Source organism: the organism of the source record quoted next, unplaced genomic scaffold (genome assembly GCF_019419815.1).
Source record: "Pyrus x bretschneideri cultivar Hongxiangsu unplaced genomic scaffold, Pyrus_bretschneideri_v1 Contig1, whole genome shotgun sequence".
Classification (NCBI taxonomy): domain Eukaryota; kingdom Viridiplantae; phylum Streptophyta; class Magnoliopsida; order Rosales; family Rosaceae; genus Pyrus; species Pyrus x bretschneideri.
This window is the reverse complement of record NW_025999390.1, coordinates 15,027,335-15,043,038: the sequence shown is the minus strand read 5'-3', so window position 1 is coordinate 15,043,038 and position 15,704 is coordinate 15,027,335. Positions and strand designations below refer to the sequence as shown.

General features: G+C 37.8%; 2 protein-coding genes across 2 annotated transcripts; one reads left to right on the top strand and one right to left on the bottom strand.

Moving 5' to 3' along the window:
• Positions 1–1,085: 1,085 nt before the first annotated feature.
• Positions 1,086–2,852, bottom strand: LOC103953437 (NEP1-interacting protein 1). Its single transcript, XM_009365168.3, has 5 exons — positions 2,680–2,852; positions 1,992–2,170; positions 1,756–1,839; positions 1,475–1,642; positions 1,086–1,365 (listed from the first exon to the last, which is right to left on the bottom strand). The coding sequence occupies exons 1-5, from the start codon at positions 2,837–2,839 to the stop codon at positions 1,243–1,245; spliced, it is 714 nt and encodes a 237-aa protein (XP_009363443.1). The 5' UTR covers positions 2,840–2,852; the 3' UTR covers positions 1,086–1,242.
• A 7,110-nt stretch (positions 2,853–9,962) lies between these two features.
• Positions 9,963–15,594, top strand: LOC103929578 (aconitate hydratase 1-like). The gene is made up of 20 exons (XM_009338800.3): positions 9,963–10,137; positions 10,255–10,359; positions 10,559–10,719; positions 10,814–10,906; positions 11,069–11,254; positions 11,350–11,511; positions 11,689–11,833; positions 11,956–12,098; positions 12,174–12,230; positions 12,328–12,407; positions 12,495–12,570; positions 12,728–12,913; positions 13,293–13,360; positions 13,442–13,560; positions 13,650–13,771; positions 13,915–14,013; positions 14,126–14,605; positions 14,757–14,855; positions 14,954–15,196; positions 15,290–15,594. The coding sequence occupies exons 1-20, from the start codon at positions 10,134–10,136 to the stop codon at positions 15,356–15,358; spliced, it is 2,697 nt and encodes an 898-aa protein (XP_009337075.2). The 5' UTR covers positions 9,963–10,133; the 3' UTR covers positions 15,359–15,594.
• The last annotated feature ends 110 nt before the right edge of the window (positions 15,595–15,704 follow it).

The following is a 15,704-nucleotide window of genomic DNA, read 5'->3' as shown; positions in this document are numbered from 1 at the left end:
GAAGTAAAAAAAGGTGTGTAGATATCACATCCCATGTAATAATAATGAAGTAAGATCGACGCATTGCTACACGTGTGATTGGGCGGCATGGATATGATCCAGCCGTCCAACACAGTCAATGATGAAAAAATCATTGCACAATTTTCTCCATCTGAAAACTCCTGTTTACTTATGGTATTTAATCATACTTTGATTTATTCAATTCAAATATCAAAACTAAAAGAAAAAAAATACGTGAGAAAGTGACTTCCCTAAAATCATAAGTTATTCTTTTCGGGACACCATACACACACACAAATGGCTTTTTTATTTTGTTCTTGAAAAAATGGCTTGGAAAGAAAAGAAAACACAACATACACATGAAAAAAACACAACCATATTTAAAAGAAAAATGTTTTCTAGTGTGATATAAAGTTCCTACCTACCTGATGAGATAACTTCGTCAGCAAAATTTACACCAAAATATGTCAATTGTTGGAGCCAACTAATACCCAATCAGTTGCACCAGAAGAGAAATTATTGGGTTACGCATTATGTTAATGGAAAGTTAAGCCCAATTGCTCTGTGGATTAAGGTGGGATTATGGAAGAGATTACTTTTAACTCATCTTTACAGAGCGAAAAATTTGTAACTCATATAATTTAAAGCGTTTACTCTTGCACACGAGATCATGTATTCGAATCTCCCCTCGCATGATAATGTTTGACCTAAAAAAGGACTTATCCTTGTAAGGGGAGGCATGGTGGCATGCACAACAGGTGATACCATGCTAAAATAGTTATTGACATCTTTGCAGACAAATCTGGCATTGCAATTGAAAATTCCTAATTCAACTCAAACTCATATAGACCCTTATAAATGGGCAAAATTTTGTATGGCGTTCCAGAGCATAGGATTCTCCGAGCTTTTTCCAAGATCTTACGTTTAAAAAACCAGGAGTATCTCATACTCCAAGACACCGTAAAAATACCATGTCTGTCTTGCGAGTACAAAAAGTAGGATTACAACAACGTCCTTGTAGTGCCTAAGGAGTGCTGTAAAACAGTTAAAGGGAGGGGATTCTGTGCAATGAAAAGGTTTAAAACTACCACAATCAAAATTTTTATACATGAATTCACAATGTAGCATGAAGCTACTGGAGCAGCCTGGTGAATGACGGTACAGATGAAAAGGGTACAAAATTTGTATAATTCAATAAACAACTTTTTACTCATTTGGTAATTTACAGGAAGATCATCAGATTCACAGATCCCTTCTGCAGAGAGGGCATGAGCCATGCCTTAGGAGCCACTTATCTATACAAGGCAAGTGAAACATGTGATGGCAGTGTGGCAAACTTCTTACTGTCTCTCCAAGCTGAAAATCCTGATCGTGTAAAAAAAAATCACGATGTCAATAGCTAAAAGTTCGAAACTGAGACGAATTCTCTCGCTTGTGAGCGAAAGACGGTTTTTTAAGATTTTTTTTTTTTTACCTGAAGGCAAACTGAACAGGAGACTTTCTCCCCAGAAGCATCCACGTTGTTGTGGCAGGTGATTTTGATCTTTGGGATCTTTTCAACTGAATCTCCGGGCAACCCTTTGGAGCCGCCAGTGTCGAAGATGTTGGGGATCTCGTCAAAGCTTGATTCCACATCACCCATCTGGTTAAAGCACAGCAGAACGACTGGTAAATTAGTAATTAGCAAGCTCATGAATGGGCCTCTTGGAGTTTATGTTGCCTCACATAAGACTAGCATCTAAGCATTGAAATTACCTGACTTTGCACTGCACTTAACATGGCGGGGCCAATCCGCTCGCGGACTAATCTACCGCTTAGGAGACTAGCAATGACATCAATCTGCATGGAATAGATTACACGAAACACGAATTAGGCACCCGAAATGATGGCATTTGCTACTTAATATTCTAATAAACCAAACATTTGAGGCAATTGAACGGTGACCACCTAACCATATAAATAATGGGGTCCCCAAAATCTTAATTGCTCACCAAATACAGAAGACACCCAATTCCTGATTCATCTGATTGCCAAAGAATAAGGGAAGATTCAAACACTTCAATTGAAAAAACAGCTCCTGATATTGCTCCAACTGCAGCTCCTCTCACAAACCCACTCTCAGTTTCTTGCCCTATCAAAGCTCCAGTCATTGCTCCTAACACGGTGCCCACTGCACACAAAAATTACCATTTCATTGAGTGAGAATCTTAACATAACATACAATTCTTCTCTGTATCGTTCCAATTTTATCGCATGTTCCCAAAAGGACAATATAACATACAGTTCTTAGTTTCAAAAACGCGCTATGTTCCAAGGATCCAGACACAAATACACAAATATTGATGAACAAACTTTCCCAGAATAAAACCGTTTTGTCATCAAGTAAAGTTATTAACTTTGATTGGAGCCAGAATTTAACAAAACAATGGCATATGAAATTCAACTCAATTCAATTCTCCCCACAAAATTCAGGAATCCAAATACATGCAATTATTGGATTCATTTCCTCTGTCACAGATACAGAAACCCAAATGATTTTTCCCGCAGAAATTATTAATTCCAAGAGCCAAAATCCAATTCATTGCAAAATTTCCACCCTTTAATGCAATAGCAAAAGAAAGACAACAACTTTCAATGAACAAGCAGAACCCAATTCAGAAAACAGAAAATAAAACAAACCTAATGCAAAGAAGAAGGTGAAGATCGCAGAGAAAACGTTCCCCAGAACCGCAGAGACGGCGAAGTTGCAGAAATCCTTGACCCGTTCGATGAAATTACCCAACGAAAACGAATAGGAAGGAGAAAAACGAGATGGGTGCGCAATAAAATCCATTGCCATTTGCGTTTATAGAAGAAGAAGGCTTTTGGGTTTATAGCTGGATGTTAGTTGATTATAAAGCAAAAATATATGAATTTAAAACCCTTTTTAAACTATGAATATCTCCCTGCACATGAATATATATAAAGGGAAGAGGGATGGATGGATAGGTGAAGAAGAGAAAACCAGATCGACCAGCTCGCATTTAAAGCTCTTTTTTTTTCTTTGACAAAAATCTGTCTCTGCTTCTCTCTCTATCGCTTTCTCTCTCTAGTTTATTAAGCTCTGTTTTTCTTCCGTTACAGCTATATTTGCTCGTGGATAAAAGCAAATATAGGCTTTGTAGAAAAAGACTGGTAATTTTGGTATCAGAAAATACATGTGAGAGAGGAGAGAGAGGAGAGAGGGGGAGAGACCCGATATTAAGAAGCCTCTGCTTTGATAAATGATCAAGTTGTTCAGGCTGTAAAATCGTCCCACAAAACCCGTCACCTGCAAATTGATTTTTAATTTTCCATCACCCATTTTTCAACCAAGAGAGAGAAAGGGAGGAGAGAGAGAGAGAGTCAAGGGTGTGGGGTTGGGTTTTTGTATGCTTTGGTAACAGTTTGATTGGCCACCGCTGAGGTTGGTTTAAATCCGCAGGGTACGCAAAAGGCAACGAAAATATCTTCTTCTTCTTGCAATAAATTTTTTTATTATTATTCTTTAAACGTTATTAAATATTTAGGTTTAATTGGGTTGCTTTGGTTAATAGGTTTTGCCTTATATGGCATGTTGCCGATAAGTCCTGCCTGCCACCTCAACATGGGGACAACACATAGGTGCGTTTTTAACTTAATATTATTTTAGATTCAATTGCAGACAACCAAAAGACGTGGCAGATTGAGGAATGTTGAAACTAAATGTATTATATTCGTTTTGTACAGGTGGGAAGAGCTAGGGCGGGTGGGGGAAGAGTGATTTCCCTAATTGGATATAGTGGGGGATAAATTTTTATAAATAAAGAAAATTAGTATTGTATTTTTCAAAGTATCCTCTAGTTTAAGAATTTTTTTACAAGGTGAGCTAAAAATGTTCGTTATTAAACAAATATGCGTTAAAATTCAAACAATTCAAACTTGCACATGTACAAGAAACGATGAGAAAACTGATGCAACAAAAAGATATGATTTGTAAACTGTATTATATAATTTTGTATTGTTAAACCAAGAGAATTAGGAGTAGTGACTAAATATATGATGGGTTACATTCGAAAATCAATAAAAATTACATGTAAAATTTTAATTTTTTTTACAGAAAGCTACATGGGTTATAGCCCAGGGTAGCCCTTAACATGGCTACGCTATTGGTGACAAATCAACTCATTGGGTTGTTAGTGGTATTCATTAAAGACCTGTTTAATTTGATATTACCATAATATACAAATGAGATTAGTAGTGATAATGATGGTGTAAGGTGAAATCAAACTAAATGGGTCTTTATGGGTATCTATTAACCGCCTAATCTAATGTGTTAATTTTGCCACCTCTAGTTAAAGTATGCATCTTAACATCTGAGATCTTACTTTAGAATTTATGTTTTCCTAATAAGTTTTTTTACAAAAAACAAAAAAAAAAAAGTCATTACTTAAATGATTTTTGTATACCCCTTTTCTCTTTCTACACTCATATTTTCCTTTTGCACTCCTTCATTTGTATTTACCTCTAATTATTCTTTCATTTATTCGATTTAGTAAAGAGAAACAAACATATAGGTGCAGTAATCTCATCATGCACACATGCAAATATATACTAAACTTATAAATTGAGCGATTGTGTGGAGTTATTTGAACCTGAATGTTGAGAAGTCTCTTAAAATATTTCATAAACAACTGAACTACCCTACAAACAGCCAAAATAAAATAAAGATGTTACCAGTCTCTGGCAGTGAACTTATGCGAAAGAGAAAAGCAAACAAGAAAATTCGAACTAAGTGCAATCGGATTCAAATATGAATCAAACTTGTGGAAGTAAAGCAAGCTAGGATTGGTTCTCTAAATTCGCCTACAATATGCCTAAGTGGCTACACAACAACTAGAGAGTAGAGACATTCAAAACTTTTGCAATTTTATTACGTCATTTACTGGCTTTTATATTTTATGGGGAATGCATGCATGCATCAGAAATAAGGACGACCACACAGTCAGTGCATGCACCATGCAGTCTCATTTGACAACGTGGCTTTTGTAAATACTAAGACCGCCAAAAAAAGACTTCCGACAACCATCTCATCAAAATACGCGGTTCGAAGAAGAAAAGCCAATCTTCTGGAAAAGTATCCAACTGAATTAAGGCGACTGCTTCGATCTTGGTCTTCGAGGCTTGCATGGTTTTTCCCAATGCGGACCATCTCACACCTTCTAACCTCCTAATTAAAGCTCGCTACTTGTTTTTCTCTTTCGACTGCGCTGAGTCATTTGTTTATGCATGAACGAGTGACTTTTAGCTGTTAATTTAATATTATAAAGTATTTTATATTGTAACTTGCATAAATGTGAACGATTGCATTTAACATTGAACGTCTGTGGCTACTCATTATATATCCATTATGATCTTTGACAAAAAAAAAATAATAATAATAAATCATCCATTATAATCTTAAAGGAAGATGCATGAATTATTCAAAAGTCCTGTGTCATGTCCAATTTTGTAGATTTGCAATGGCAACAGACAACAATAATACATACCTCTAGAAATTAAATCGCACCAAAAAGGAAAGAGATATTGTATATATTACGTGCATGCATATATACATAATGCATGTAATTGTTTTGAAGTTGAAGTCGAGAAAGTTTGAAGCACTTTAAGGAAGCTAGAACTTTCTTTTCTTCTTTGCCTTTCGTTTAAATTGCCTTCACCACACGACTAAATTATTAAGATCCACTAAGTTCATGTCTAGCTTATCATAGCAGTTAATTATTACTGAAGATGCACATAAGCTGATGCATTACATATATTATATTAGTTAGTTCCTATATCATACTCAAAAGAAAGTCCAAATGAACTACTATATTTTGAAAAATACTAAGAAGATTCTTTTAAAGTGAGATTTTTTATGAACTTTCTGTCACCTCACAGTTTTACATTAATTTTCGTAACAACATTATAAAACAGGATAAGATCAAGCGAAGTACATAAAATTTCTCATATATTTCTACCTAGATGGAAAATGTACATGAAATTTTCACTTCGTATATTTTTGAGTGTGTCAAATGATTGAAAACGTGATTCATAAAATATAAATATAAATTGATATTTTTATTTTAGGTAAATCTTAGTTTAGTACCTTTAAATTTCGTGGTTTTCAACATTTAGTACATGAAATTTTTTTCGTCCTAGAATTATATTTAAAGTGTTAATTTTGGAATAGTCTCATACATCCGTTAGTCTGATGACGTGGTGCTCATGTGGACAATGACTGAGCGTCACGTGTTATTAAGCGTCCACGTGGAAATTCAAAAAGAAAAAAAAACTGGCCATCTTCGACCTCCCCCGACCTTCCCTTCGTCCCTGATCCCTCCATTCTCTCCTCTGCACCAACCCACCAAACCTTCCTCTCCTCCACTTCTTCGTCGCTGCGGAAACTGTACTACGGCGTCGTTTGCCGGGTCGCCACCTTGTTGAAGATCCGGTACACCTCCCCGGGTTTCTAGGCAGTCAGACTCGCTCTCTTTCAGTTCTCCCATTCCCTCATTTCCGACCCTTTCGAGAAGGCCCATTTGCTCGTTTGCATCGTCCTAATCCCCAAAATCTTTCAAGTTTCAAAAAAATTGCCACAAACTAAACAATCCCAAAACGAAAAATAAAGAAACCCCCAATTCACCTATAAAAGAAGCTCATCCACCAATAACCCACAACCGGACTCCATCCCTTGAATCTCTAACACCCCAGACCCATCCAACGACGCCGTATCCTCCTGTTCTCGCTCTTCCATTCTATGCTGCTGCTCCTCCTCTCGTTTCCGCTGAAGTTGCCACTCCCTCTCCTCCATTGCGCGCAACGTGCTCGACAAAAGTTCCCACTACTCAATCTCTGCCTGGTACTTAGCTCTGAGTTTGAGAAGAAACTTCCTCCTCCGCTCTCTCCGGAGTTTCTGGCGATCCTCCTGTAGATCCACTGCGGACAAGGACGGTGGAGCCGGCGAGTCGGCATCTGGGTTGAGTCTACGCCGCTTCCTCCACTTGAAGACGAAGCCGTCGTCGTTGCAGACCTCCCACTCTTGGGCGTCCACCCAAGCTGCTGCAGACTCCATTACCGCAAGAAGCCACGAGCGGGAAAAATGAAAATGGATGGTGGCGGGTGGGTATCAGGGAAGGGGAAGGTGGGGGTGGGTGAGGGGAGGGATAGAGATTTAACCCATTTGTTTTCTATTTTTTAAATTTTTTTTGAATTTTTAACTTTGACGTAGACCTCTTATTAATAACACGTGTTGTTCAGTCATTGTTAATATAGAGTCACGTCATTAATGAACGGAAGACTTAACAGTCAGATTGACAGATTTATGAAACTGTTCCAAAATTAACACTTTATGTATGATTTTGAAACGAAAAAAACTTCATATACCAATTGTTAAAAACCACGAAACTTGATGATAGTAAACTGAAATTCACAGTTTTATTTTCTTTGTAAATGATAGGATAATTTATATTAAGTTGATTTAGATGCGGCATGGATTCGGAAACAAATGTCTGCAGGAACGTACCGATGTCCAATCGTATGTTGTGACCCTTTTCCTTTGGCCAATAGATTTTGTGATCTATAATCCAGCGTTCTAGAATCTTTCTATACCACGTGCTATTAATCAGTTGGAGGGAGACTCATACATGCATGCATATTTTAATGTCAAATGCTCTCTCACGATTTCTCAATCTTATTTCTTCCACTTGATTAATTGGTGGTTAAGCTAAACAATGACCAATGATCGTGTAATGATCGTTGAAGACGCAATTAGTCAATAAATTGTATTACAATCAGGTGCAGACCTCAACAAAAAAGAATATATATGTATATTAATATCAAGGACACTTAATTGTTGGTTATCTTTTAAGGCTAAAATTTGAAGCAAATTTTCGATGTATTTGACAGATAATCATGTAACATTATTCTTTCACTCAAATTATAATATATTAATTATTTTTATTAATACACTTAAAAATAAAGCATATCATGTGGTTTACCTAAGGAAATAAAGAAATAAAAAACAAGAAGTATTTCTAATTGGAACCCACATAAGAGATATGTGGTTAGGTAATATTGTAATCTAATCCATGCGTGTAGTAATTAGGTAAAAGTACAACATAGTTAAATGGCCTACATGTCACTCTGAAATTCTACCAGATCTTTTACTGTCCAAAGTCAAATTTGAAAAGGAATTTACCCAACTTATATTTGTATCAGATATTGTCGCATTAGAAATGCAGTATACTTTTTTGTAGTAAGAATTATTTTCTGTACAGTCCTAAACAGTCTCACAAAGTATGACAAATTACATGCTGCTCTATCTAGCCAACTCCAAACAATGTCATATTGTTATAGGTGACGCTGAGAATAGAACTCGAGACCTCACAATCCAACAGTCATAGGCAGCGGAAGGGTAGAGAGGAGAAGAAAAAGGACGAAGAGCAAGGGGGTTGCCTACCGACCCCAACCAAAAAGGAGTAGGCAGCGAAGAGCAGAGGATTTTGGAGGGGTTCTGTGCGAGAGAGAAAGGGGGGCCTATTGCCAACTCTCTGTCTCATGGAAAGAGGGTTGATTTCTATGTGTGAGTGCATCAATGCCTATACCCTTCACTTTTCATCCTTATAGGGACTCTGCTATTTTTTAAGTACAAACAATATTTTACAGTAATTTACAATAAAGAAGAGGGGGGATGGTTTGAACCGGAAACACAGTGGGGTGAAAATGAAGACTTTAACCATCCACGTCTTGCGTGGACCAAGCCATTTTAAAATTTCAACAACCCTTATTTTTTGTGTAATGTCTTATAAGTTAAGAGATATTTGCTTTGTATTCACGTCTCTTATTATACGATGATTTTCCCCTAATGGGAAATATAGATTTCAAAGACATAATCACGGTTACATTGTATTATCACCTTCACGTTAGGACGGTGATGGTTGAGATAACATGTCATTAATTGTTCGAATGCAACCTTATATAATTTGGTTGATGTACTTGTTTTTTCTATAAGGAATAAAGAATGGGAAAACATAGACATAGAGTATGAACCATATTTTGTTCAAAATTCGCTTACTTCGGCATCATTTGGCTCCTCTATTGTCTACAAGACATAGAGTATGAACCATATTCTTACTTTTTGTAAATGTAATAATAACTCATCTATTAACGTGTCAAATTATGATTTATCTATTATATCAGAAGCCAATTATCTTCCATTCATTGTCACAACCTGTCCCAGGCCTCCATCACATTCTGGGCCCTCCCTCCACCGTAGCACGATATTTTCTGCCTTGGGCCCTGACCACGCTTTCATGGTTTTGTTTTTGGGAACTCACGAGCAACTTTTCAATAGGTCACCCATCTTGGGATTGCTTCAGCCCAATCTCGCTTAACTTCGGAGTATCTATGGAATCCAAAGTCAGTGAGCTCCCAAAATCTCACTTAACTTCGGAGTTTCTATGAAATTCAAAGTCAGTGAGCTCCCAAAAGGCTTCGTGCTAGGTAAAGATGAGAATATACATATAAAGAGCTATTTCCAACTATAAGCATAAGCAATTTCAAACTTTTTTTTTTTTTTTTTGGTGCTATAGGAGTTTTCTAACATTTGTTTTGGGATATTGTATTTGCTAAAATTAAGACCTCACAGAAAAAGAGCTTAATATCCAACCAACCCCAATCCAATTTGTTCTATAAATAGCAAAACGCATCAAGATTGGTGACTGGTGTATGAAAGCCACACGCCTCTCCAAGGATCCAAGGGCCCACTTTTGCCTTATCATATCAGCAGCGACCCAAAAGTCACCCAACTAACGGTCCAATTTCCAAATCATAACCATAAATAAATAAATAAATTCGCCACACAAATTAGGCTCGACCCCACCGAATCATTGCTCCTCCACTAAGATCGGATATTCATCGGAGTAAGAACATACGACAAAAACATCAACAACAAAAGAACTTCATCTAACATTGTGAAGTCTTTCCCCTCCTTTCATCACTTCACTCTCTCGAATCGTCGGCCCGAATTCGATTTGAATCGAAACCCTGAAAGCTGATCCACCCGGATCGCCCAAAGCTCGGATCTTTATCGCTAAATGGGTACTGTAACTACCCATCAGCTCGATCTTTTAATTTTGTTTTTTTCCTGATCGGAGCTTTTTATTTATTTATTTTTTAGCTTTTGATTTTAATTCGATGTATCGGGGGTGGTTTCAGCGGCGGCAAATCCGTTTCAGAAGATACTGACGGCGCTCGAGAAGCCGGACGGCGGTGAATTCGGCAAATACTACAGCTTGCCGGCTCTGAACGATCCCAGAATCGGTTTGTTTGTTTCCCTGATTGATTTTGATGTATTTTCTGTTTGTTTGCCGAGAATGTTTGAATCTTTGTGATTTGTGCTGTGTAAAGTAGTTGGTTTTTTTAATTACTGTTTGGAAACAGAGTGTTTCTTTTGTTTATTGTACTTGAAAGTGAAAATTTGTGGTGAAATTTACTTTGGTGTTGGTGTTTTGTGTTGCAGAGAAGCTGCCATTCTCTATTAAGATCCTTCTCGAATCCGCAATTCGTAACTGTGATGAGTTTCAAGTGAAGAGTAATGATGTTGAGAAAATTATTGATTGGGAGAACACTTCTCCCAAGCAGGTTGAGATCCCATTCAAACCTGCTAGAGTCCTGCTTCAGGTAAATCATTGTGTGGATTGTCAGTCTTGAAATTTGAAGTTATTGCCGTTTAGCGTTACGAGGATTATCAATGTGTTGTTCATCTGGTTCTCAGGATTTTACTGGAGTACCAGCTGTAGTTGATCTAGCTTGTATGCGTGATGCCATGAACAATCTGAAGGGGGATTCTAACAAGATTAACCCGTTGGTGAGCTACATATATGCGTGCATCGTTGTTTCGCATTGGCATTTCTTGTTTATAATAACTTGACTGTCTTTCAGGTTGCATTACAAGCATGCCATTTGATTTTTTTTTTTTTTCTTTTTAACTGTTTCAAAGAGAATCTACATTGGCTTCTCATGAATGCAGGTCCCAGTAGATCTTGTCATTGATCACTCGGTTCAAGTAGATATTGCAAGATCAGAAAATGCAGTGCAGGCAAATATGGAACTTGAGTTCCAGCGAAACAAAGAACGGTTTGGTTTTCTGAAATGGGGATCAAATGCTTTCCATAACATGCTTGTTGTTCCTCCTGGATCAGGGATTGTTCATCAGGTAATTCAATCGATTTGGAGAACACAAATGTTAACCTGTAATATATTATTCCAGAATTCTAACCTGAGATATACAAAATGAAATGCTAATTGCAGGTTAATTTGGAATACCTTGGTCGAGTTGTGTTCAACACAGACGGCTTGCTTTATCCTGATAGTGTTGTTGGGACAGATTCACACACAACTATGATAGACGGATTAGGTGTTGCTGGCTGGGGTGTGGGTGGTATCGAAGCAGAAGCCACTATGCTTGGCCAGGTAAAGAAGTGCATCCATGGATCCTTGCCTGCTATTTTTGATGAATAACTTGATGTCTTCTTTTGATTATGTTGACTCTAGTATTACTGTACAACTTGAGTTTTATTGCCGCACACTTTCTTATCCAGAAATATACATTTACTCTTTTTTTCTTCTCTCTCTTTTATTTTTATACAGCCCATGAGCATGGTCCTGCCTGGTGTTGTTGGGTTTAAATTATTAGGAAAACTGAGAGACGGTGTGACAGCTACTGACTTGGTTCTGACAGTAACTCAAATGTTGAGGAAGCATGGAGTTGTTGGCAAGTTTGTGGAGTTCTATGGTAAACCCGTATGCTTAATCATGTTATCTAGTTGTACTGGTGTCTCGATGATAGATGCTTCGGCTGGTGCTTGGTTTCCATTTCTTCTCACATCAGATATTGGCCTTTGCTCTCTTTTGCAGGGGAAGGCATGAGTGAATTGTCACTAGCAGACCGTGCCACTATTGCTAACATGTCTCCTGAGTATGGTGCAACCATGGGCTTCTTCCCTGTGGATCATGTCACCCTGCAATATCTAAAACTTACTGGCAGAAGTGATGACAAGGTAACTTCTTGTTTAAACACCGTTTCATTTTTCTTGTTCATTTGTTTGTATGTTGAGATAAAAGTTACCATGCAGGTCGCTCTGATAGAATCCTATTTACGGGCTAATAAGATGTTTGTTGACTACAATGAGGTGAGATATGTGCACCCACTATTTTTGCTACCTTCCTATTCAAAATCTTCTATAATATGGGTTCTGAACTTCTGAGTGAATATTTTTGTCAACACAGCCCCAGATCGAGAGAGTGTACTCCTCATATCTCGAGCTAAATCTTAATGAAGTGGAACCATGCATATCAGGTCCAAAGAGGTAGGATTTCTTGGTAAATCAAGCCAACTTGCACACTTCATTGAATTCAATCTTTTGTGATGACACTGAGAATCATATGTTTTCTAGGCCACATGATCGTGTTGCATTGAAAGAAATGAAAGTGGATTGGCATGCATGCCTTGACAATAGAGTTGGATTTAAGGTGAGAAAGTGCCATAAATTGACACGAATTTTCATTCAGAACTGCTTGGAAATTGTGGGGGTCATTTGGATGTTCCGTAATTGATTACTTTATAGTTTAATGTTCACGTAAGAAAACCTTTTCTTGAAGAGCTTATGTTTCCTACAATGCATTGCAGGGTTTTGCTGTGCCAAAAGAATCTCAAAGTAAAGTCGTAGAATTCGATTTTCACGGAACCCCAGCACAGCTTAGGCATGGGGATGTTGTTATTGCAGCTATCACCAGTTGCACAAACACCTCAAATCCTAGTGTAATGCTTGGAGCTGCTTTGGTTGCAAAGAAAGCTTGTGATTTAGGATTGGAGGTTGGATGTCTCTAATTATGGCTCATTTCTCATGTTTATTTAATTCGTTTTAGGATAATAGTAAGGGGAAAAAGTTACAAGAGGATTGGTCTATAGGGGTAGAATAAAATGATGTTACGGATAATGAATTTCGTGTCAGATAAAAACTTGCGGTGGGCTATTTAGAATGAGTCCATTTCCAATTTGCCTTCCATGTGATTAACAAAATGTGTGCCTGCATTCTGCGGGTTAAATTGATGTCCCCGTGTTTCTTAGTCTACTGAATACTTTTGATGTCACATAACTGAAAGATTAGTTTTATTTCTGTGTTGTATAACGTTGGTCAACATAGTGAATTTTTTATTAACTATCTTTGCATTATTTTGGTGCCTTTTATTAGGTCAAGCCATGGATTAAGACAAGTCTTGCTCCCGGTTCTGGGGTTGTAACCAAATACTTGCAAAAAAGGTAATTTTAAGACTCTATGCTACAACTTTGGAATAAATGCAACTCTTGTGATGTATTCCTAAGTCATTTATTGTTCTGCAGTGGGTTGCAGAAGTATTTGAATCAGTTAGGGTTTCATATTGTTGGGTATGGATGCACCACTTGCATTGGGAATTCAGGAGATATTGATGATGCAGTAGCGTCTGCAATTACAGAAAATGGTAATATTCTCTACAGTTTGTGCATATACAAATGCTACTTTATAGTCTTGCACGGTCACTAAGTTATTGATTTTTCTGCACACATACAGATGTTGTAGCTGCGGCTGTATTATCTGGAAATAGGAATTTTGAGGGTCGTGTGCATCCGTTAACAAGGGCTAATTATCTTGCTTCTCCTCCCCTTGTTGTTGCCTATGCACTTGCTGGAACGGTATGGAACTCAAACTCTTACAGAGACAGTTGTTACATTCTGTATCATGTTATTTTGTATGCATCTTTATGCTATACATGAGCTGATTTTATGCTCATAACTTTTGAGTTTTGGTGCAATCTCATTTGTTTGCAATTCTGCAGGTAGATATCGATTTCAAAACAGAACCAATTGGGGTGGGAAAAGATGGGAAAAAGATATTTTTCAGGGACATCTGGCCATCCAATGAAGAAGTAGCAACGGTGAGTTATAATTTTTTTTATTTTTTGAAAGGAATGACTTTCACAAGAATAGTTTCTACTATTTAAGTCGAGGGATCGAAAATTCATGTTGGTCTTGTCGTGCTGTTTTCAGGTTGTGCAATCAAATGTGCTTCCTCATATGTTTATGGCTACCTATGAAGCAATCACCAAAGGAAATCCAATGTGGAATCAATTGTCTGTACCATCTGGCACTCTTTATGCCTGGGACCCAAAATCAACTTATATACATGAACCGCCGTATTTTAAGGATATGACCATGTCTCCCCCAGGCGCTCATGGAGTGAAGAATGCTTACTGTTTGCTCAACTTTGGAGATAGTATTACAACCGATCACATCTCACCAGCTGGTAGTATTCACAAAGACAGCTCAGCAGCCAAATACCTACTGGAACGTGGCGTTGATAGAAGAGACTTTAATTCCTATGGAAGTCGCCGTGGTAATGATGAGGTTATGGCAAGAGGCACTTTTGCAAATATTCGGCTGGTCAATAAGTTTTTGAAAGGAGAAGTTGGTCCCAAAACAATCCACATTCCCACTGGAGAGAAACTGTCCGTGTTTGATGTTGCTATGGTAATGCCCTCCTATCTCAGCCTTTACTAAAGGTTATCGAAAAATCATTTTAGTTCCTCGGGAAGGTTTTCCTCCTTATTTGATGTTTAATATTGATGCTTTCATCCCTGGCCTAAATTTGTAATATTGACTCCTTTACTTTTATTGACAGAGGTACAAAAGCGAAGGACATGATACAATTATTTTGGCTGGTGCCGAGTATGGAAGTGGAAGTTCTCGTGATTGGGCTGCAAAGGGTCCCATGCTACTGGTAATACCCTTTAGCAGTATCTTACTTACTCCATTCGATGCCAGTATATGTTTGTCTTATTTCTAATGAAGTCTGTCTTGCATCATAATAATTTTCAGGGTGTGAAGGCGGTCATAGCAAAGAGCTTTGAGCGCATTCACCGTAGTAATCTCGTTGGCATGGGCATCATTCCACTATGTTTCAAGACTGGGGAGGATGCCGACTCTCTTGGTTTAACTGGGGAGGAACGCTACACCATCGATCTTCCAAGTAGTGTTAGTGAAATTAGACCCGGTCAGGATATCACAGTGGTGACAGATAACGGCAAGTCCTTCGTATGTACACTACGTTTCGATACAGAGGTAACATGCTGCATTATCGTTTGCTTCTTTCTATCTTCATTTCCTGTCAAGCTCGTGTTGCTTCAGAGTTCCCTTGTTTCGTCTTTCGTGCAGGTTGAGCTGGCCTATTTCGACCACGGGGGCATTTTGCAGTATGTCATCAGGAATCTGATCAAAAGTTAGATCAACAACCATAAGGTGTTGATCAACATTCTACCAAAACTATCCTCTCAAGTTGAAATAATTGACCCAGTTCGGCAACAAGAGGACGATGTTTCAATCCCAGCGCTGACCCCAGCTACATTATAAATAAAGGAATGTTGGTAGGAATATTCATAATTTTCCAGTTTTTAACGGTTAAATTTGGTTTTTATTGGAGGTGTGGAGTGCATTCAATACGACCTTGCCTTCAATTTTGCGACTCATGCTCATAAATTTTCAATTTTCTAATTGATAGTCGCTAGCACTTGTACTAGGGCCAAGATTCTTCAATTTCGACACAATTGTGCTGCGTGTGGAAATCAGTCGT

Bases quoted from the DNA above. Each gene is read 5' to 3' on its own strand.
- LOC103953437 (XM_009365168.3), bottom strand. From the start codon at position 2,839: ATGGCAATGGATTTTATTGCGCACCCATCTCGTTTTTCTCCTTCCTAT. The intron at 2,171-2,679 runs GTTTGTTTTATT...TTTTGTGTGCAG, and splicing joins CACCTTCTTCTTTGCATTAG to TGGGCACCGTGTTAGGAGCA. The intron at 1,366-1,474 runs GTAAAAAAAAAA...TTACACGATCAG, and splicing joins CCTGTTCAGTTTGCCTTCAG to GATTTTCAGCTTGGAGAGAC.
- LOC103929578 (XM_009338800.3), top strand. The intron at 10,907-11,068 runs GTGAGCTACATA...TCATGAATGCAG, and splicing joins CTAACAAGATTAACCCGTTG to GTCCCAGTAGATCTTGTCAT. The intron at 11,834-11,955 runs GTAAACCCGTAT...TCTCTTTTGCAG, and splicing joins CAAGTTTGTGGAGTTCTATG to GGGAAGGCATGAGTGAATTG.